The 20,965-nt window shown below is 49.1% G+C and overlaps 8 protein-coding genes across 8 annotated transcripts; 6 read left to right on the forward strand and 2 right to left on the reverse strand.

Moving 5' to 3' along the window:
• Positions 1 to 2,293: 2,293 nt before the first annotated feature.
• Positions 2,294 to 2,788, forward strand: N7458_002709 (uncharacterized protein; the record flags this gene model as incomplete). The annotated part of the gene is made up of 1 exon (XM_056906092.1): positions 2,294 to 2,788. The coding sequence occupies one exon, from the start codon at positions 2,294 to 2,296 to the stop codon at positions 2,786 to 2,788; it is 495 nt and encodes a 164-aa protein (XP_056770199.1).
• A 57-nt stretch (positions 2,789 to 2,845) lies between these two features.
• On the forward strand, positions 2,846 to 4,093 carry N7458_002710 (uncharacterized protein; the record flags this gene model as incomplete). The annotated part of the gene is made up of 3 exons (XM_056906093.1): positions 2,846 to 3,044; positions 3,224 to 3,554; positions 3,583 to 4,093. The coding sequence occupies 3 exons, from the start codon at positions 2,846 to 2,848 to the stop codon at positions 4,091 to 4,093; spliced, it is 1,041 nt and encodes a 346-aa protein (XP_056770200.1).
• Positions 4,094 to 6,641: 2,548 nt separating this feature from the next.
• N7458_002711 (putative mitochondrial carrier protein) lies at positions 6,642 to 7,960 on the forward strand (the record flags this gene model as incomplete). Its single annotated transcript, XM_056906094.1, has 2 exons — positions 6,642 to 6,821; positions 6,896 to 7,960. 2 exons carry the CDS (start codon positions 6,642 to 6,644, stop codon positions 7,958 to 7,960), a joined length of 1,245 nt encoding a protein of 414 aa, XP_056770201.1.
• Positions 7,961 to 8,584: 624 nt separating this feature from the next.
• N7458_002712 (uncharacterized protein) lies at positions 8,585 to 9,817 on the forward strand (the record flags this gene model as incomplete). The annotated part of the gene is given in 4 exon segments (XM_056906095.1): positions 8,585 to 8,664; positions 8,760 to 8,987; positions 9,012 to 9,663; positions 9,674 to 9,817. 4 exon segments carry the CDS (start codon positions 8,585 to 8,587, stop codon positions 9,815 to 9,817), a joined length of 1,104 nt encoding a protein of 367 aa, XP_056770202.1.
• A 675-nt stretch (positions 9,818 to 10,492) lies between these two features.
• Positions 10,493 to 11,760, reverse strand: N7458_002713 (thiamine diphosphokinase; the record flags this gene model as incomplete). The annotated part of the gene is made up of 3 exons (XM_056906096.1): positions 10,493 to 11,296; positions 11,450 to 11,529; positions 11,646 to 11,760. The coding sequence occupies 3 exons, from the start codon at positions 11,758 to 11,760 to the stop codon at positions 10,493 to 10,495; spliced, it is 999 nt and encodes a 332-aa protein (XP_056770203.1).
• Positions 11,761 to 12,062: 302 nt separating this feature from the next.
• N7458_002714 (coiled-coil-helix-coiled-coil-helix domain-containing protein) lies at positions 12,063 to 13,027 on the forward strand (the record flags this gene model as incomplete). The annotated part of the gene is made up of 3 exons (XM_056906097.1): positions 12,063 to 12,261; positions 12,391 to 12,760; positions 12,820 to 13,027. The coding sequence occupies 3 exons, from the start codon at positions 12,063 to 12,065 to the stop codon at positions 13,025 to 13,027; spliced, it is 777 nt and encodes a 258-aa protein (XP_056770204.1).
• A 1,883-nt stretch (positions 13,028 to 14,910) lies between these two features.
• On the forward strand, positions 14,911 to 15,844 carry N7458_002715 (uncharacterized protein; the record flags this gene model as incomplete). The annotated part of the gene is made up of 2 exons (XM_056906098.1): positions 14,911 to 14,953; positions 15,120 to 15,844. The coding sequence occupies 2 exons, from the start codon at positions 14,911 to 14,913 to the stop codon at positions 15,842 to 15,844; spliced, it is 768 nt and encodes a 255-aa protein (XP_056770205.1).
• Positions 15,845 to 17,429: 1,585 nt separating this feature from the next.
• N7458_002716 (uncharacterized protein) lies at positions 17,430 to 18,284 on the reverse strand (the record flags this gene model as incomplete). The annotated part of the gene is made up of 1 exon (XM_056906099.1): positions 17,430 to 18,284. The coding sequence occupies one exon, from the start codon at positions 18,282 to 18,284 to the stop codon at positions 17,430 to 17,432; it is 855 nt and encodes a 284-aa protein (XP_056770206.1).
• Positions 18,285 to 20,965: the final 2,681 nt, after the last annotated feature.

Here is a 20,965-nt window from a genome sequence, read left to right on the forward strand (position 1 = left end):
CAGGAGGCCTTAGCGAGTCTTGCGTTTTATCATCATCTCCTCTACGATGGCGATTGTGGCATAGTTCATCCACTTTTCGCTGCAGCCGAGCAAGCTGGGTCTTCATGGACGAAGAGCTTTGTCTTTTCTTCGGTCGAGAAACCTTAGGTGAGAATGGTTCACTGGATAGAAGGTCTTCTTAGCATCAGAGAGATGGGAACTCATCAATTACCCGAGTCTTCATACCCTATCAGAAAATCAGAATCGCGCTTTCTCGGCTTTCGGCCTCGAGGTTTGTATTCCTCAAAGGCGCATTGAATGCCTCTTGTTTCACAATTGGAGCATAGTGGGCCTCCTGAGCACTGTCACATCTTAATTCAGTCGGAGTAAGATATTGAATATTGATCTGATGGCTACAGACCTTCACTTTCCGTCGGTGGCACTCGTGGCTTATATTCCGAAATCAGTAATTTCACTAGTGACAAAGCATTTCAAAATAGGTGGATTACCAGGCATGCGGGGTATATTGGTCTCGTTTTGAGCGGTCTTGTCTGATCTGCGACATTGTAGATTGATTTATTTTGGAAGACCTTCCCTTCGAAGATGTTGTCCTGAGAAAAATACTACGGATGGATATTGTGGTGGCAAGATGCGGGGAAATTTCCGGGGGTGGAGCGGCTCTAGTTGCCGGCAAGAATGCCGAAGTGTTCGGCTATGATGTAGTTGATGTTGCCGCCCAGAACTCTGGCACGAAGTATTGGATGTCCCAAAAGGCTAGATTGCACATAACTATGCTCTGGGGATGGGCAGACTTCCATGTTATGGTAAAGTCTTCGTTTCCGTGCACATGAGGGAGAATATGATGGCCTATTTGGGCTGGCTTTTTCCCTTTCTTCTTCTTTGTTCCTTAGCAGTTCTCAGATAGCTTCGAACCTGCTGATTGGCATCTTTCTTCCTGCTTCCCCTGCATAGTGGCGCTTGGAGCGCCATCAGAATATCTGAGGCTCATTCTCTTCTATCGCATTGTTCTAGGTGGTGTTTCAGTCCACTGGAATTTGTGTAAAGGACCGCAGCCGTGTCGCTACTAAATATTTGTTGGAATTTATATTCCATTGCCTGATATAATGCTTGGAAACTAGTAACAGCATTGGAAAGCGGGAGTAGTAGATATGAGATTCTCCGAGATCACTCCGGACATTTGGTTTGTGACTTTCTGCAGTGCTGACCGAACGTTAGTCTTATTCGGATTAGCTCTGTTATTGATTCCCTGATCTTCAGTTCCTTGATTTCTCTCTTGGGATGAATCTCGAGGATTTCTAAGACCGTGCGCAATGGATCATTGAGACTGACTGTCCTTTCTCCAGCTGAAAAAGTTAGTGCTAATATACCCCCTCTTCAGCTCCAAGCCATGTTGACGGTCAGACCGATGTTGCAGGTGAGATAATCTAATTGACTTCACTCTCTCTATACAAAAGTGCGACCAAAATCTTCGTGCTAAGCATCCAATGATTTTATTGGTTGAAGTCCGAGTGTCAAGCCACATTATTCCTATCGATTTGATTCCGCATAAATTGAAATTTCATAGAAAAGCGTGTCGGGACTGTCTAGAAAATCCACCGATGCCCCTGTCCCTGTCATTCGTCCGGCTTACGCTTGGCGACACAGTCCGCACTGGTTGTGGGTTCCGCCAACACAGAAATGTTCGTACATATCGACCAACCCCATTTAGATCCGTTTAGCTAGATTGGGAAAGTCAATATACACTCTTCAAACCCCTGTAGACAACTCGAATCATCTTTCGGTCACTTTATTGATGGAATTCCACAGGTGCTGTGATGCTCCAGAACTGACAGTTGCATGGAGATGCCAAGCCCGCCGCGCATTTGATGATTTGATCAATAATCAGCCTCAAAGAAGCCTGCTTTTATGCCGTTTATGCCGTTTATGCCGTGCGATTGCTGGCATCGCTTTACCATTGAAATGCCTATTTGGGAAAGTGCACTAGAGAAGTATAATTCTTCCACGAGGATCGAGATCGATGGCCCGTGCGATTTCAGGTCCTTCCAGTGTCCAGACCAGCCGGGGCCAGGCGTTAGATCCCGCTAGTCCGCCTCCAGCTGATTGCTGACTTTCAAACAAGAATATCATAACTATTTACCAGGGGATTGTGTTGTTAATGGTATTGTATGTCATCTTTAAGCACCCTTCGCTTCACGGGTATAAAGTAGGTCGGATTTCTCACTTCATAGCTTTTGCAATAACCCCAAAAAAGTTATCCTGGCATCTTGGAAGATATTCTGGGTTGATTGACATCATGGTTTCTGGCATGTTTGCCGTAATGGTAACCCTGTCGGGCCTCATTCCGGATGCTTTAACATCTCGCACATCGTCGTGTACTACAAGTACTTTCAAGTCACTTGAGCTGAAAGGCATTGACATTACTTCTCTCGATGTTACTCCTGCCCACAACCTTTCTACCAGCGGTCGCAACGCCACTGGTGGTGCTGGTGTCATTCCAGATATTCCTGGCACCCCTGCGCCAACAGTGGATATCTGCTTGATCACGATTACATACACACATCGTGGCCAGGAAGATGTCGTCAATACGTACATAGGGCTACCTCTCAATAAAAAGGACTGGAACTCAGAGTTTTTGATGACAGGTGGTGGGGGTTGGTACGCCGGTGGTCAGCCTGAGCTTTTCTCTCCAGTCCTGGCGGGATATGCATCCTCCTCCACAGACGGAGGTCATGACAATGTCGCCACGCTGGCGGATTGGGCGTTGAAAAAGAATGGGGATATCAATTGACCTAACGTACAGGACTTTTCATCTGTCGCCATTGCAGAGGCGGCCATCCTTGGAAAGATGGCGACGAAAATGTACTATGGGTCGGCGCCAAAGTACTCGTACTGGCATGGCTGCTCTACTGGTGGTCGTCAAGGACATGCCATGGCGCAGCAACATCCTGAACTCTTCGATGGAATTGTGGCTGGTGCACCGGCAGTCAGCTGGGAAAAGTTTGCTCCTGCTGTCTTCTGGGGTCCGCTCATGGCTAATCTTCTTGGTAAGTCATACATTTCCTGATTTAATTGTTAAACTCTTTGCTGGAGTAACTTAACACGGGGGAATATTCCAAGTTTGCTTTTTTTGACCGCCAGGTTATGATTTTTCTTGCCTTTGATCGTTCTTTCTTTTATTTACGCTTGCTGGCTTGGTATATTTCATCATCTAACCGTACTTCAGATGTCCAGCCCCCGACTTGTGTTCTAGACGCATTTACCAAAGCGGCTATTGAAGCATGCGATCATCTCGACGGTGTGAAAGACGGTATCATCGCCTTCCCAGGGCAGTGTCACTTCAAGGCTTCCTCATTGATTGGCCATAAGGTCCAATGTATTGATCCTAGCGGCGAAATTACAATCACTGAAAAGATGGCCCAGCTTATTGCCGCAATCTGGGAAGGACCTCGATCTGCGGATGGAAGTTTTGAGTGGTATGGCTTCCACTACGACTCTAGCCTGGCTTTTATCCTCGGTACTACATGCACATCAATCGATAGTTGCACGGTGATTCCGTTCTCGATTAGCGATGACTGGGTAAAGGTTTTCCTGGCTCGTGATGCCTCTTGACACTTCCAACCTTACACGGCACGACTACGATCGGCTCTTCCAACAATCCATTCACCAATTCGCGTCTGGAATTGGAACTGAGAACCCAGGTCTCAGCAAGATGAAACGGGCAGGAACCAAGATGATTGCATGGCATGGTATGCAAGACCAGCTTATTCCTACGAACGGCACGGCGGACTACTACAACCGTGTTCTCAAGTTGGATCCTCATGCCGCAGAACATTATCGGCTCTTCTTAGCGCCCGGGGTTACCCATTGCGGGTTGGGTAGCACTGGCTTTGACCCTACTGAGACAGTCCTCGGGGCTCTAAAGGCGCGGGTTGAGAATGGCACTGTGCCGGACCGTCTTGCAGCTGTCGCTGTCGCTGTCGCACCTTCGGATAGCTCAACTACTCGCACGGCATATTTGTGCCCTTACCCGGAGGTCTTCACATACGTTGGTGGAGATCCCAATGACCCTTCGTCTTTCACTTGTGTGAAATAGCGGGATTGCAATGATTTATTAGTGAAGCCATCCTATGCGGACGCCCTCAGTCAAGAAATCCATTCCAAAGAGAGCAGTGCTTGATGACAAGGACGGTATACGGCCACTAATGGAAATCTCCGTCATAACCGCTGTTTGCTTCCATTACCGGGATCTTTATAAGAGGGCCAGTCTGGCCCTGCTAAATCTTTCTTGTATCCTCTCACCAAGAAAGAAAATTACATAATTTCTCCTCTTAGCGTCCTTGACGTCTTCTATACTGATAGTATACTATATTGATAAGATGAATTTCTAGACTTCATCTGCGTAAAGTAGAAGCATCTTCAATTTTTATTTTTATTTTGCAGACCTGCGCGTAAGTACAGCTTTTGATATAATCTCAACCAGGTGGAATCTGATAAGGTAGCATACTCACAGGTATTTTATTCGTTGACTGACTAGAAAGTCGTAAAAACAAACTGCAAGTTGCGAGGTTGACCAGTTGAGGGCGTACCCTTGGTTGTTTGGGCTGAGAGATCTCCTACGTTTGATTATCCGCACCTACTACCTATGAGTTCGAACATCTTTCCTCTCTTCTTAACAGCAGGGATCAATCCACAGATTCTTCGACCTTCTTCAACCTCCCCTGGCCTCATGACTTTCTTCACTTCCCCACTTTTCTCAATCTTGCCCCATCGGCAGTGATATCTGATATCTCGCTCAGCCTATTTTTAAAGGTTTCGGCACGTGTCTCTCTTCGCAGACGCGTTATTATCATTGCGACTCACCTCACTCTCATTGGCCTCCCTGTTGAGCTCTTGCACATGATTTTGGACTACCTCTCACCTGTGGACCGTGTCTATTTGGCGCTCTGTTGCCACCGACTTATGAATATTGTCACACGTTGTGGTGGGAAGCCACTCAAAGGCATGCTCGCTTGTGAATGGGGTGGTGAACCAGACAGTGAGATCTCCCGGTTCTTGGCCAGAGTCTCGGAGGACCTACCGGAATACTATAATTGCTGCAACTGCATTCAGCTATATCTCTGGAGAAACATCCCACACCCAGGGTCATTCCAGTTTGACAGAATTTGCTGCAAACCCGGTCTAAAAACTAGACATTGGGGTGGCACCAACGCGGCCGTCTGGCAATTAAGAGACACGCGGTATCGTCTTGATGTTGCCCATGTCCAAACTGCCATCAGACGACACCTCCATGAGCCACAATATGGAAATTCTGTGGATTCTCTATCATACACAGATGTCAGAGTGCCAGATCTTTATGGTTGGGATTCCCCTGAGCGTTCAATCTTCTTCCAACACCACGCTACCCAAGTTACGTCCATCGACGCACGGATTTTCCCCAATACCGCAAGACTGTGCCTACGAGTACAGAGCTTACGAATCGGGCGAGAGGAATTTCTCGAGGAGAAACACAAGGATGATGCTGTCGCAAAATGGGGACATTTCATACAGAGGAACCAGTGTGTGCACCTCAGATGTATCCCCCAGCAGTTTGCAACCTCTGAAATTAGTTGTGCGCGGCCGCGCCCATCAAAATATCCCCAAATTCCCGAGTCGCTGGAAAGCAAATTTGTGGCCACCTGCAATGATTGCCTAATACACTGCACTTTCGAAATTTGCAGATTAGACGGTGGATACCTGGCCTTTATTTGCACTAGATACGTGGACCTGGGAGCCGGCGAAGTCCCTAGTTCATACATATCGATTATTCCTTGGTCTGACGACAAGGATTGCTCAAATCAGCAATCTCGTTTCGAGAATTGCCCAGACGATGGAAGAGCGAAGAGGATCTTGTCTGAGGAGGATTCAATCCCTCGGAACATCAGGCTTGTGACTGAGCGGAAGTATGAGGTCGAATTGACCCGACTACTAGAGGATGACGGGTTCTGGTTTGAGAGGGTCGATTATTGAAGCAGTTTTAATTTTCATATATGATTGCGGTGGAACTTTTCTTCATATCGAAATCTACCGAATCAACGTGAACATTCACCATATCGCATACTGATTGTAGGACTTGCGGTGCTCGTACTAGAGGATTAGCCCTCGTGAAGTGTATTCGTTGGATCATCTCCCTCTATAAAACCCATCTGCGTATATCCTTGATTTGTTGACTCTATTGCCGATGAATGGTAAATAGTTAACGATCAAATCAGGCTGGAACGAGATGGAATGCTCGGGTTAAGCCCGCCTTTACTTGTAAGTAGTAGTTCGGTAGAAGCCGGGTGCTGTCGTGCCTGAGGCATCCAATCACGCCCTCATTCACCCTTTTGCGTAGGCGGTCACCACCGACGGAAACCAAAGCCAATGACGCACGTTCTGCCTGAGGCGGCGAGCGCGGAGAAAAGAAAAACACCGCCGACCAGAATTTTGAGTCGGACCCGAGGATCGCCAACGGGGAAGTTATCTCCATTACTCACCTCCCTTCTCTTATCACTCTTTATACTTGATCCAACAGGGGGATCCCTTCTCTCTCTTTACTCGTCGGCATCCCCCCTACCCCCCGGGCCCCGACCGTATTCGGGAGTCCAGTGTCGGCTCATATTGCCATGAGCCTGACCTCGCGACTATTCGGCCTGTTTTCGACAACGGCGGCTTCGGCGGACTCGACTGCGGCAGCACAAACCCCGGCGCCTTTGGTTCATCATGAGATAATCCTTCCGGGTTCTACCCGGCATGCCCGGGATGACCATATGTTGGAGGAGGAGCCCCGTCCGCCATATCTTCATGTATGATTCTGTTTCGGGTGGCGCACAGGCTACACTGATAAGTCTGCGGAGGCTGACAATTTTCATTAATACAGGCAATGCTAGCGGGTGGAACTGGAGGAACATGTGGTGATATGTTGATGCACTCGTTGGACACCGTCAAAACCCGGCTACAAGGCGACCCGAATTTCCCGCCTCGGTACACTTCGATGACCTCGTCATATGCGACTATCTATCGACAAGAAGGTTTCTTCCGTGGGTTATACGGTGGAGTCACGCCAGCGGCGCTGGGCTCTTTTCCCGGCACGGTGGTATTCTTCGGCTGTTACGAGTACACGAAGCGGGCGATGATCGATGCGGGCATCAACCAGAACATCGCATATCTATCGAGTGGTTTCTTGGCCGATTTGGCGGCTTCCATCGTTTACGTCCCCTCGGAGGTCCTGAAGACTCGACTACAACTTCAAGGCCGATACAACAACCCACATTTCAACTCAGGCTACAACTACCGCGGCATGACTGATGCCTTCCGAACTATCATTCACCAAGAGGGCTTCTCAGCGCTGTATCACGGCTACAAAGCTACCATTTACCGTGATCTCCCATTCTCTGCGCTGCAATTTGCATTCTACGAGCAAGAGCAGAACATTGCAAAGCAATGGGTCGGACACCGGGATATTGGACTGACCTTGGAAATTCTTACGGCGGCTACTGCAGGTGGAATGGCTGGCGTGATTACCTGCCCATTGGATGTGGTTAAAACGCGCATTCAAACTCAGCAAAATCCTCCGTCAAAGTCCACCCGGTTATGTAGCGCGAAATTCGCTAGCGATCACGTCCCGAAGGAAAGCCCGCGGCCCCATGCTCCTAGTTCGTCCCAATCACACGCGTCGTCGAGGACGCACTCGCGACCGATTTCCACCTCGTCACCCTCTACATCGGTCTCTCCTCCTGGAGCTCCACGGCTAGACACATCATCCGTGTTCACGGGACTGAAGATGATCTACCGTACCGAGGGCTTTGCGGGGTGGTTCCGCGGCGTGGGCCCACGCGGTGTGTGGACCAGCATTCAAAGCGGAACCATGCTGGTGATGTACCAGTATCTCCTCAAGCAACTCGAGATTTACCATGGCTCTTTGGACGAGAGCCAACCGTTGTGATGTTCAACATAACCTGCATGCATTTGGAACGGGGCCTACTTCATTGGGGTGGCGTTTTGCGGAATTCTTCTTATTTCTTCATCCTGTGTACTTCTTGTGTCCGTTCAGAGGGCCTTTGTTTTGTGTATATTTCTATTTCCCATCTCCCATTGTGATAGACAATCCTAACTAGACGGGCCTAAGGGCCTTATTGTACCATAGCTACATCATTTGTGATAATACTTCTTCCATTCTATTCCATTCTTGGAAAATAAAATAAACCTACCTTGAGGAACGACAAAGAGGAAGTAATTATAATCATGGACGGGGTTCCTATTGTACGTTGGGTGGAATTTCGAAGGCCCAAAGGGCAAACGCGCTAGCGTGTTTTGTTTTGGCGATCCGCATGTAAACAATTCCCCATTCAATTCCCCTCCTCCCCTTGCATCTGTACTTGCCTTTTCCCCTCCCGCTTCGAAACATTACAATCTTACAATCCGTTACTTTGTTACTCTACCACCCCCAGATTACTCCTTTTATCCGCCCGTCATTTGATGGTCGAAGTGTTTGGATAAAGTTCCTTTATTGCATCCCATCAGAACGTCCGCCCGCATTGACCCGGATCCTTATCCATCCAAATCCACCATGTCAAGCGGCCTTCCCTATTTGAACAAGCTGCGCAAGCCGGAGCTGGTCGAGTTTGCAGAGAAAACCGATCTTCAAGAGTATGTATACATGCTCGCGCTGCGATATCCCACGCGCGCTGTCGCATTGCAGTATCGTATCCAGCGCTGACCCTCGCTTGCTGCCGCATTCGCAGCTTCTCCGACTATAACAAGAATGAACTCGCCGTCGCGCTGGACAAGCACTTGAGCAGCAATCGCGCGATTTTCTCCGGGGAGAAGTCTCTGGCCGATTACTACAAGCGGCTGTCGGCGCCTCCCCGTGGAGGATCGCCCGTCAAGCGCGAAGCCAAGGTCGAGATCACCCCCACCGTGAAGAAGACACCCGGCCGCAAGCCCAACGCGCAGAAGCAGGAGGAAGCAACGTAAGTACCACCATCGCGCTGGAGCTCAACAGCGCGTCGCATGCGACAGATCCATCACCATGCGATTATCATATTAACCATTTGCGACAGTTCTTCCGAGGAACCATCAACTCGCAAGTCGCCCAAGTCTCCCGTCTCGCCCAGCGAAGTGGTGCGCCGTTCTACAAGCCGCGTTCGCGCGGCCTTCGACGTGCCTCCATCCCCTGCACAGGTGACGGACGCGATTGACCGGCAAACCACGCGCGTGCGCGAGGGTCTCGAGCAAGCCTGGACCTCATCTGGTGTCACGGAGCGCACGCACTTGCTGCGCGCCAACCTGAGCAGCCTCTTCGCGATCGAGGCTCTCGTCGTGCTTGTCGAGGCTTACACTGTTATATCCGAAGAGCTGCCCAACCGCTTCTTGACCACTATCAAGGCCAACCCTACCCTGCACACTCCTACTATCCCGATCAAGGTCCCCGATCTGTTCCGTCTGGTGACCCCAGGCTTCTGGGCTCCCTTCACCCTGTGGCTCCTCACTAACTTGGTCCTCCCCTTGATCGCCGCCTACTTCTTCAACCTGAGCTGGCACGCTGCTACTGGCGGTGGTGCGCGCCGGGGTCGCTCAGCGGCTTCCTCGGGCACTTTCGACCCCCCTTACCTTCAACATCGCCAAGGCGTTGCTTGTGTGGAAGGTGTATGTTCAGGGCTTCTCCTTCTGGGGCCTGTATAGCAATCTTGCCCTGGAGCAGGTCAACACTGCCATTCCCGGCAACTACTACGGCATGTGGACAGGTGCCGCCATCGGCGTGATCGGCGCACTCTACGAGGCTATTCTACGCCGCTCGTAGGTATAGTCAGGCTCTGCCTTGTTCTGTACAGGCTATCTGCCTTTGACGATTGCAGATGAGGATAAGGAACGGTTCTAACGAGGTGGTGTCGGATGTGAATTTCTTGTTTTCGTGCGGTTGTTATTTCCCTCCCCTTTGCTTTCCCCCCTCCCTTTGCTTTCCCCCCTCCCTTTGCTCTAGTGGTGTTATTTAGTACATTTTCCCCCTCTCGGCTGATATCCTCGGAATGTTGGAGGCGTGTTGTGGCTTGCTACTACCCTCATGTTGGACTATGGGATTCTGTGGTTTGTTTCACTGTTGCTTTTAAATGTCTGCGATTCACGGATCGAGTCTTAGTTGTTTGTTTGGGATATGCGATGATGCGATATGCGATATTGGCTTGTTTTTCAGGTCCTTTCTTTCCTGTTTTGGATTACCTTTCTATCTTCTTGGTCTCTCGTTCAGCCAGAGGAGGCGCCTGGGTTTTGGAATTCCATTTTGGATATTGGTTTGCTCTTGGTGGTTCATCAATTTTCCCGTGTGCACCCCCTTTTCACGTTCCACATTGGACCTTTTCTTCAAATGCGGTTTGGTTCATGGATTGAATCTATGCGGGGGTATCCGTTCGATCGACAGTATAGTAAACGTTTGACACCTTCTATCTTCCTCCATGTAAGGTTTCTAGTCCGCGTAAGATCACTGGGCCCTCTTTAGTCTCTGTGCCAGTTCCACTGTAAACAACACGGGCACGGATGTCGACACTTCGACCTTGTCGGCACGGATGTGATTGCTCGTAGATAGTTGGCCTCCAATCTCGGTGTGCCAGTCCTCCACATCCCATTCAAAACCCTGGGTGGTAATCGACGCCGGAGCTGAGAGGGGGATGATCCCAATGTTCTCTTCGAAAAAGTACTCCATCTCTGTACCGGTCTCCTGGTCTCGTTCCCTTTTCAAGGGCGATTGATTCTCCTTAGCGGTTGAGTCTTGGTCTGGTGAAACCTCGGTATCTGGGCGGTTCGTGGCTGGTGTATAGATAATATTCTTCCCCTCCTGTAGAACGAACGTGATACTTTCTTCCGAAATGAGGTAAAGGTTTCCACCCGCGCCAGACCCTATTTTCTGTTTCCCGTCGTGGGGGTTGGGTTCTTGGGATTCGCGTATCGCTCGCTGTGTCTGCGTCATCAAGTAGAGATGATGGATTTGGGAAAAGGCCTGGTCGACGCGTCCACCTAGACCGCCGAGAATGACAATCTCGAGACTGGATTGAGATGGTAGCGTGATTGGAGCGGCATTTTCCTGGCTTGTGCTGGGAGATTTCCTCTTCTGGCGTCGCGGAGATGTGATGATCCCTGTTGCTTGGCTGTTGAGGTGTTTGAGGCACTTTGTGAAATCTGTCGAATATTGATCTGGATCTTCCACGACGGGTACCCCTAGGCCCTCGTAGTGTTGTCGTACTGACGGCAGAATGGAATCGAGGTCGCCCACGATTTTATCCGGGAGCTGCGCCGCTGGTCAGCATATATATAAACAATTGATCCTGATAATCAGAGGCAACAGGTAGGGTTTCGTGCTTCGAATATTGCTTCAAAGGGCCTGACTGATTCTCTATGTACCCGATGATTCAACACTTCTGTCAGGACAATGGTTTCTTACCTCGGTGGATTCTTTCCCGAGAATCTTCATCATGTCGTACAGCCGATTAGCCCCGCCATCGGCACATATAATGTAAGAAGCTGTGTAGAAATGAAACGTCAGTCCTCCTCCCTGTTAGACTTGACCCACGGCTATATGCATGTATGATAATTGATATATGAACAGAACCTCGAATCCTCTTCTAGTGGGGTCTCACCGTGTTCACTAAGGGCCCCAAAGGCCTTTTCGTTGATTGGCTGATTCAGTACCAACAGCGCATAGGGCGAAGGACTCCCTTCAGGCCGGAAGAAGCGACTCGGATCCCACTCCATAATGCAGAGAAGAACAAGCTCGAGTCAGCTGGGATCGTCGAGGCTCAAGTGAGTACTGTCGGAATATCGCAGAGCTCAAGCGTAGCCGTCGAAGCGTTGAGTCGCGTGTAACTCGGCTCCGCGCAACGTGACTGGCCGAATGCCAAAGCCTCAGGCCGAAATCCACTTCTCTTTCCACCAACTTCTCCGTCCGCGGCTTCGGCTTCTCCCTCCCGCTCTTTTCTCTCGCGCCCCGGGGTCATTCGCGGTCTCGATCTCGGTCTTGGTCTCACATCGGCCGTTTACTCTCATTCCTCTGCATCATGTTCCGTCCCGCCGCCCGAGCGCTTGCTCGCGCGCCTGCTGTCGCGGCCCGTTACCCAGCAAACACTCGATTGATAAGCACTGCTGGTCCGACCTCGAGATCGAGAAGCTGGAAGAACACTTTTCTTCGGCTAGGATTGGCAGGTGGTGCTATCTACTACTACAACACGAGCAGTGCTTTTGCTCAAGAGCCTTCTTGTATGTCATGCCGCTGCTCGTTTCCATCTTCCTTCCGCACCCGAGATGCAAAACCGGGATCTGTCGCATTGTCGGGTCAATGGCTACCTTGAATATTGGATCAATGCTAACCTCGCCATCTACGTACAGTCTCCCTTATCAGCCAATCGAAGAATGAGAAAGCCGAAGATTCTTCCCTCCCCACCCTCGACTCCATCACCCCCAAGATCCGTGAAGAGAAGGCTGCTGTCCGGTCTCAGCCGAAGGCCGATGTGCCTGCCCCGGAGGCTGTTGCCCCCGAGCCCGCTGCTGTGGAGGTGAACCCCCAGATTGGAATTGACTCAGAAGAGCCCCCCGAGTCTGCTGCGTTCAACCCGGAGACTGGTGAGATCAACTGGGACTGCCCATGCCTGGGCGGCATGGCCCACGGCCCTTGCGGAGAGGAGTTCAGGGCAGCATTCTCCTGCTTCGTGTACTCGGATGAGGAGCCCAAGGGAATCGAGTGCATTGAGAAGTTCAAGTATGTTGAATCGAGATTGATCTTGGCACTGATGACGTCCATGCTAACAAGTTCCATAGGGGTATGCAAGATTGCTTCCGGCAACACCCTGACGTGTACGGCGCCGAGTTGGAAGATGACGAGCCTGAGACTGATGCCCCTGCGCCTGTCCCCGCCGCCGAAGGTGACGCCGCTGCTCCCACCAATGTGCAGGCTGAGGCCGAGGGCGAGAGCCTGCTCACCAAGGCCCACTTCGAGTCTGAGCAGCAGGACAAGGAAGCCAAATGATTTCACGCCAGACCCATGCATCTCGTTTGACGCTTCTCATTCCTTCTCTATAATGTGCGCGGTGTTCTCAATTGGGGCGTGTATTATATCAAAAGCCCTTTCCCGCCTTCTCTGCCTTGATTGGAGAATCCCGCGCTACATTTTCTCCTCTCTGTCATTGATCTTCTCCGCATATTCATTCCCCCGTTCTGCGCTCCTACGTCGTTGGTCCCATCTTTGTCTTTGTGTAACTTAGTGTATTGGTATGTCCTGTGCTCCGGCCCTGTTTGCCCGCTAAAAGAGGGGGAGATAGAATAGACTTGTTGCATCATGAATGTTTTTATACGACGGCAGCTTCTCATTGTCTTCACTGTAGGGGCTCGTGGACTGGTGTTTCCTTCGTGGTGTGTGTAAAACCTAACCAATCTCCTTTATCTCCCTTATCACGAGCTACGAATCAGAGTTGGACATGTAGCCCGGTGGTGTTATAGACTAAAGCGTGCCGGTGACAGGAATTAGCGCCCTTCCTCTCTAACACCTACTGCGCTCCCCTAGGCCTAGCGGTGCCAACTACCGGAGGCGAAGAGAGTAGTCACGCGCACTCCGTCCAGCAAGTTCTCTGCTCAGTCAATTCGAGTTGCCTGTACCGGTCTCTAGCCTATCGATGGGTGGAGAGAGATGGTGGAGTGATTATCAAATTAATATGGGTTTTTAAGCTGGTATAGCCCACCCATATTGCGGTAAGCATAGATATATATAGGCGGGAATCGTCACAGGAACAGGTCAAACCATATGATGCATAATGCGGCATGTGCATTCCTATCAAGGCCAGCTAAACTGACCTGACCCAGTATACAGGGGGGCAAATGCAGACTACAGTACTGGAATCGTGAGATGAAATATTGATGGATTGGGAAGGGGCAGGTTGAGCTGTCCCTCGGCGGTGTAACTCGTTCCGTAGGTTATTGTTTGTTTCAACTCAGTTTCTAGCACATACGACCATAGGGTGTGGAGAACAGGGCTTCCCGTCCGCTCAGCCGTACTTAAGCCACACGCCGGCCAGTTAGTAGTATGGTGGGTGACCACATGCGAATCCTGGCTGTTGTATGTTTTTTTTCTGTTTGCCACCTTATTAGGTTTTTCTAACCTAATAATAGTTCAGGTAACTTATGCACTTGCACTTAGTCAATATATACTGCACGAACTATCGAACGTAACAACTTGCCTATTAGAGAAAGTGAAACTGAAGGGAGGGTGCACGGTATAGGGGGAGGAACACCCGACCCTCGCCGAACTGACGAACCTAGGAATTTAGTCGTAAATCTATCTCGATGAATAGCTAAGACATTTATCTACTAGACTAACTAAGTTGTTACAAGTCAAGCGAGATGATGACGGAAGTCTCAATTCGGTACTGTCTGCGAAAGAATCAAGTCTAGAGAAGGAAAGAGAGAAGAAGAAGATGCGTGGTGGGATATGGGCCTTTATGTCCTCTCAGGGAATTTCCCCTTTCGGAATCGCATGAGGCCTTCCAGGCAAACATCATACTCGCCAGTCGCCAGTTGCCAACTCGGCCCTTTTCCATCCTTTCGTCACATAAGTACGTAAACCCCGATAGTCTAGCGTCCTAGAAATACTACTACTAGCTAGTCTTTAAGCTAGTATTTATCTACTTCTGCTTCCCTGAAACTTCTGGCCGTATCATTAAGGACCTTTCGTTCCATAATTAGTCTTCTTACTCTACTTTAAGAGATAGAGGTCTAAGAGACCAAGAGTTCTGTTTAATAGTGTCGTGAAAGCTCTTATATAACACCTACACCGCCTGCCGTCCTCTATTTTCTCCGATCTCACTGCGCCCAGCCGCCTTGACGACGAGCGCGTTACGAGCTCGCCCACCACGCACCATGTCCATCGAACTACTATCAAATGCCTACCAGGATGATCAAGGTCAGTATGTTACTCGACCACATCGGTGTGTCTTGAAGTATACTAACTCAAATCCACGCTAGCTAGTGTGAATTCTCTATCGTCCTCCATTGAGTTTCCCGGGCTTCGGGGCGACCAAAAAAAACAAACGGCCCCTACGCATTCACTGAAGAAAATATAAAATTAGTCAAGAGAGACCAAATTTTGGAGGCCGTAGATTCTTCACCGATCATATGGGAAAATGGCGGGGTCAATATTGTCCGAATTTCCGTGAATGCTGTTGTCAAGTATGGATATGACGTGAAGCTTTGGGAAGCTAGGAATATGATATTCGTGGCCCAGAATACCACAATCCGGCTTCCGCAGGTTTTCGATGCGTGGGTGGAATATGGCGACGGAAATCTCGATGATGAGACTAGTATGTGCTTCATCGTTATGAGTTACATAGACGGCTTGTTACTTGTCGAAGTCTGGCCTAAGTTATGTGATGCTCGCCGGGATGATATCCAACAGCAATTACACCATTTCCTACGCGAACTCCGCCAAACCGAGAGCGAACATCCAGGGCCAGTTGGCGGCGGTGTGTGCCAAGGTACCTTCGTCACTGAGAATGGTGCTGGGCCTTTCACCTCAAAGGAGGAAATGGAGGCGTGGTTTGATGAGAGACTTGCCGTCTGCCGTGAGTTTAGGGTTGCAGACCGATCACAGTCAGATTTTCGTGGGAGTTTCCCGCGCCTAGTCGTGTGTCACATGGATCTACATGAACGCAATATTATCCTCGACTGTCATGGGAAGGCCTGGTTGATCGACTGGACCTATACAGGAATGGATCCGGCATACTTTGAAACAGCCGCCATATCAAGGCATGGTAGAGAGCAGTACTTGGCAGGTCTACTGGACCTACTGGGATAGTTTAGCGGAGGGGCTTCAGGGCGTTCAGTTGAAGGGGTTTGATGTACTGAAGAGTGAAAACCGCAGGGGCAGTGGTACTGAAAGGCAAAAAAGAAAACATACAACAGCCAAAAGTATGGCCGACCTCACCTAGTGCCTATCGTTCGGTGATGCGCGACTCGCTTTATTCAGGCGGTCTTCAGACGGCTTCGGGCGGCATTTCATCTACCTAAATATTCTTTACCTAGAGGGGGTGAAGCCCTGCCCCTAAACGTGCTTTTGTATATTTTAGCACAGGGAAAGATTTCGCGAGCGGCCGATGTAGATAGCGAGAAAAGATAAATTCAAAAGACACGCTAGGAGCGTCTAGTAGTGGTCTCTTACTATTTAGCCTGCCTGCTTCCCTCCTTAGTATACACGCTAGCTAAATAATTAATAAAAACTCTTAAAATAACTAAAAGTAAAGATTAAGCCGCGAAGTTATTTCTGTTCTAGATTTTAGTAAGTATAATAACTTAGAAATCTTAATTACTGTCATCCTAAGGGCTAAGAGGGACTACCACCGTATACTTTATGTCTTTAATAAGTTGTTAGTACCTGTTGAATTTTATGCGCAGTATATAAGATCCTTAAGCACACAAAAGAGTATATATGTCAGAAGAGTAGTAGTAGAAGCAAGTGGTAAAGAAGACTAGATATAAGAAAGAAGAATCGGCTAAGTAGACTAAAGAAGTAGTCCGTATATTTCGGATCAGTTGTTCAATTTCACCGTTTCCCCATATTGACCAAAATCTGTTGAACCTCCTCAATACACAAAGGCCCCGACATTCTTGCACTACCTCCCGAAGATGTTCCTTTGTTCACATGGCAAATGACCATGAGGGTGGCCTGGAGTAAAGGCACGTTTAAGATCAACTAGCCACTCATCAGTCACATTGTGTTCTTCATTCACCATCTCAATATTTTACATTTGTTCACATAAGTCGCATCACGAGAGCCTGGGGGAGGCGCGTAAAAGCAGTCATGTTATGGTGGACCACCTTGGTGGAAAGTTGCTCCATCGAAACGTCTTCGAAAGTACGTCGCGCGAGACCAACGTTGAAACGATCGTGGATTGCAAATTAAAGATTCGTAAAATATTCCTAGAACGGAATCTATCTCTATCGGTTTTGGTTGAGTCGGCAACTTTCCGCGATGCGCCTTGCGTTGGATGGCAGCCGTTGGTGGAAGATGTAAAGGTATCTGGCGAAGCCACCGATAATAACGGCGCTGGTGGTAAACATAAGGCGCATCATATTCATATATTAGGGGTACCTGCTTCGATAAATTAATTCTCTATTTCTTTAAAGGAAAGGCAAGCATAATATAGGGAGAAATTTTCTGTTGGGACAGGTGCCTGGTAGTTGGGTTTGAGCAACCCCGAACACAAGATGTGTCAGAACACGTTCTACAATAACCAAAGCTGGTCGCAGGATTCATTGGCACCATACTGTAGATCCTAGCACTGATTGTGAAACCACAGTTCCGTCGCACACCCGGTCTCAGTCTAGACTATCCAATAACTAATACCATGGTGGGTATGGTAGTTAGTTCGAGAACTTCATAATCACCTATCCAAGGAAACTTGCTGCCAGTAGCTCTTCGAAACCTTCTCCGGATCCTGGCTATTCGTAACGTTGATCCAGATGGGTTGAAAGTATTTCATCTTATACGATGCATCCCGAATAGTCTGGTCCAAGATGAGGACAACATTCCGTTGCAGCAACCAGTCGATACGGTCCCCAGACACTGCAATAACAGGAACTCCTAGAGGGTCAAATTTTTCCTTCAACTTTTCTATCTTAACTCGCTGCTTCTTTGAACTCCGATCCGTCTCGCCCATCCAGTTGCGTAACAGTTGCAGTGAGCGTACCCATGCAGGTCGAATGCCCTTAAATCGGTTTGAACAAGCCACATCCATGACTCGCGCGAAGGCCATTTTCTCCTCGGCTGACACCAAGCCTGCGTTTTCCACTTGATTTCGGAGGAATGTCCACAGGAGTGTTCGGTCCCATCCACAGTCCTCTAGTAACGCGAAGAGACCGGCGGCGCAAGAGAACTTCCACTCTCGAATGGCGACTACCAGAGGAAGAATAATTTGACTCGTTTCGCGAGGCCAAAACTTGAGCTTCCTCGGTGGGCGCTTGTTCGTCCTTGCAGCATAGGCAGCTCGAACATGTTCTATTAACTCAGGATGAAGTCTCTCGAAATGGTGAAGATACAGCTCAGCAGGCTGCGTCTCGAAAGAGAGTAAAGACCAGTTAGAGGAGAAGTATTTAAGAGTATACGGGAGAGCCAGAAGATGGAGAATGGGATTGATGATAAAGTATGCAGGTAGGCCAATAGCAACGCCATAAATTGACTCTATGAGAAAGCTTATGGCACTTAGAAATGTGTCGATGGCATCTCGCATCGAAGACATGATTGGAAAATGCGGGAGTGTTCACTGGATCAAAAGAGTCGCGACTGGACTACGAAACCAACGGAATCTATCCCACTTTTATTGATCAAAAGACAAGCAACGACACTAAAAAGCCATTGCTTCTCCTCTTAACGGAAGAAGTGGAATACGAGGAGGCGCAAGACACTTGTCCATTCTGAGTTAGCAAAGATTAGAAGTCCAGCCAAATACGGGCGGCACAACCACAAGAAGGGAAGTCGGACCGAGCGTATAATATTCCAGAGGCTGCTCAACTCTACACTCCATCCGGTCCACTCGCTGCAACGTTTTTTCTATCATGCCAATATTCACCCGGCTGAGAAACATCTTCTCTAAACTAAGGAGAAATAAAAGCAAGCAAAAGAGCAAACCCCAATCTTCACCGACCAACAACCCACCTCAGCAAACCCCCAAAAGTTGCGCAGATAAAGAAAACGCTAATCGAAGCTTCTCGTCAAGGCGACATAGTCGCCGTGACAGAAATCCTCCAAAAGGGCGGAGCAACTCCAGACGGAGAATCATCCTTGCGCACAGCAGCCTCCAACGGTCATGCGGATATCGTTCTCCTCCTCTTGAAGAATCGGGTAGATCCCGACAAACTCGACAGCGGCGGCCAAGCCGCTCTGCACAAGGCAGTTATCCACGGCCATGGGAAGGTGGTTCGTCTACTCATCGAGAATGGTGCAGACCCGTTTATAGGCACTGCGCCTATTTTGCGTTTTGCAGAGATATTTTGGAATGAGAGGCCGTTGGAGTTACTGCGAGAATTGCTCCGCAAACACCACCCGAAAAGATTTGAGCAGGAACATCCTACACCAGCTAAGCGACCTACAGAACCAGCAGTGAAGCCAGAAGTACAGACGGCTCCAGTTAAGGCATTCGAGAATTTCACCAGAATCTCTGCCCCATCTCCAAGCGAAGATCGCTGGCCAGATCGGGTTTTTCTCTCAAGAGGGGAAAGAATAATCGTCGCGCCATCTGATCCGGCGTATTGGAATTGACTCTTTATAGCGAATACCATCAGGTGAATTCAAGACTTGCATCTTAGTAAAGTAGCCCAGTGATTTAGTGTTTGTGTCTTGTTATTTGACGAGGCGAGCATTTCTGCGATATGAATTTTAGCACGGGTTTTAGACCCATGAAGCCCTGTTTGGCGCAAGGACGGATTCTAGAATTGTGCGAGAAATCTTTAACAGTGCTTAGAGGCTGTGCCCTTTTTGACCGAGCCAACTCTACTGATATTACTCCTGACCTTTCAAGTAGATTGACTTGGTGTTTTCTCAAAGGTACCAAATAGCGATACCTAAAATGCTAGAGCTTACCCGGCATAAGGGCGCCCGGCTACCGTAGTCCTTTGTGTCTCCTTTGAGTCCACGTCCTCCTGCCCAGTCTCAAGTAACAGCTTGACCGCTACTGCATGGCTGTACTAGGCAGCCCAGTATAATGGTGTTCAGCTGTTCGAGTCCTTTGAGTCCACATCCACCCACCCCGTCTCAAGCAGCAGCTTTACTGCATATTCATGCCCAGTCTCTGCGGTCAACACCTTTGGCCGATATTTACCTACCCCTGAAGCAAACACCTATATCAGAGCTGTACTAATGAATGCCCTTTCAACGCAAGACGTTCATGTTGCAGGAATCGGCACCACTGGGAGCGGATATATCATCCGATTCACGGACCCGGAGTCGACTGAGATTGCCGATAACAACACACAATGGCTGCAAGAACTAAGTAACGAGGCTGAGCTGGTGAAACCACGACACGGAGTAGTCGTACACCACCTCCCCACACAAGGACTGGATCTTGAAAGAGACAAAGCAAGAGCTATCAAGATAATCACGTACGAGGATGACCTCACAGAACGCAGGTTCCAAATCGAAGACATTGCTTGCGGTGCTGCTGGAAACTGACGATTCTGATCGCAAGGTGAAGAGCTGTAGGCGATGCAGAAATGGTGTCGCAGGACTGCTACAGTACCGTTGTTTTTACACTACACCTTTCCTGAAGCAGGACCCATTATCAGAAACGAAAGCCTGTGGGAGCATATAGCAGACGGAAAGGTATGAGGCATCGGAGCCGAAAACAGTGTCGCAGTGTCACAGTCAGATAAAGTAGCATACTGCACCAGGGCGAGCCAAGTTAATCGATCGCATGACAAGGTTCCTCGTTCTCCAAGCATTTTCTAGTGGACCACATGAAGAATTTATCAATTTCTGGCCAATAAACCCGCGAGCGTCGATTCTTTCCACGGGTACGATGCCCCAGGCCCCTCCACAGTACTGGTCCATCGCGGAGAATAAAAGATAGCCAATTCAATTCTCTTTTGATTAGCGAAACACCTCATATATTTTGGTACGGGACAGCTCTTTAATCATGTTTGTTTGCATTGAAGCGAGCTACTTCTTTCTGCACCTCTTCTCTGGTCAGAATCTTCACTGTATCCTTAGAGAGGAGATAGGCAAGGCTAGATCAGACGTGTAACGACGACGGTGAATCTATTCTACGTGATTAAGTCGCATCAAGATCAGTTCAGGCATGAAGGACAAGCAAGTTAGGGTCTACGTGCGAGTAGAAAGGAGGGTGAGAGAGAGAGCAAGTTTAGCCGAGGGCCGCCACGTTGGCGCTTCAGGGGTGTTCAGGGCGACCGCCTAGACGAATGACAA

Source organism: Penicillium daleae (genome assembly GCF_028827525.1).
Source record: "Penicillium daleae strain IBT 16125 chromosome Unknown utg000002l_segment0_segment0, whole genome shotgun sequence".
NCBI classification, from domain to species: domain Eukaryota; kingdom Fungi; phylum Ascomycota; class Eurotiomycetes; order Eurotiales; family Aspergillaceae; genus Penicillium; species Penicillium daleae.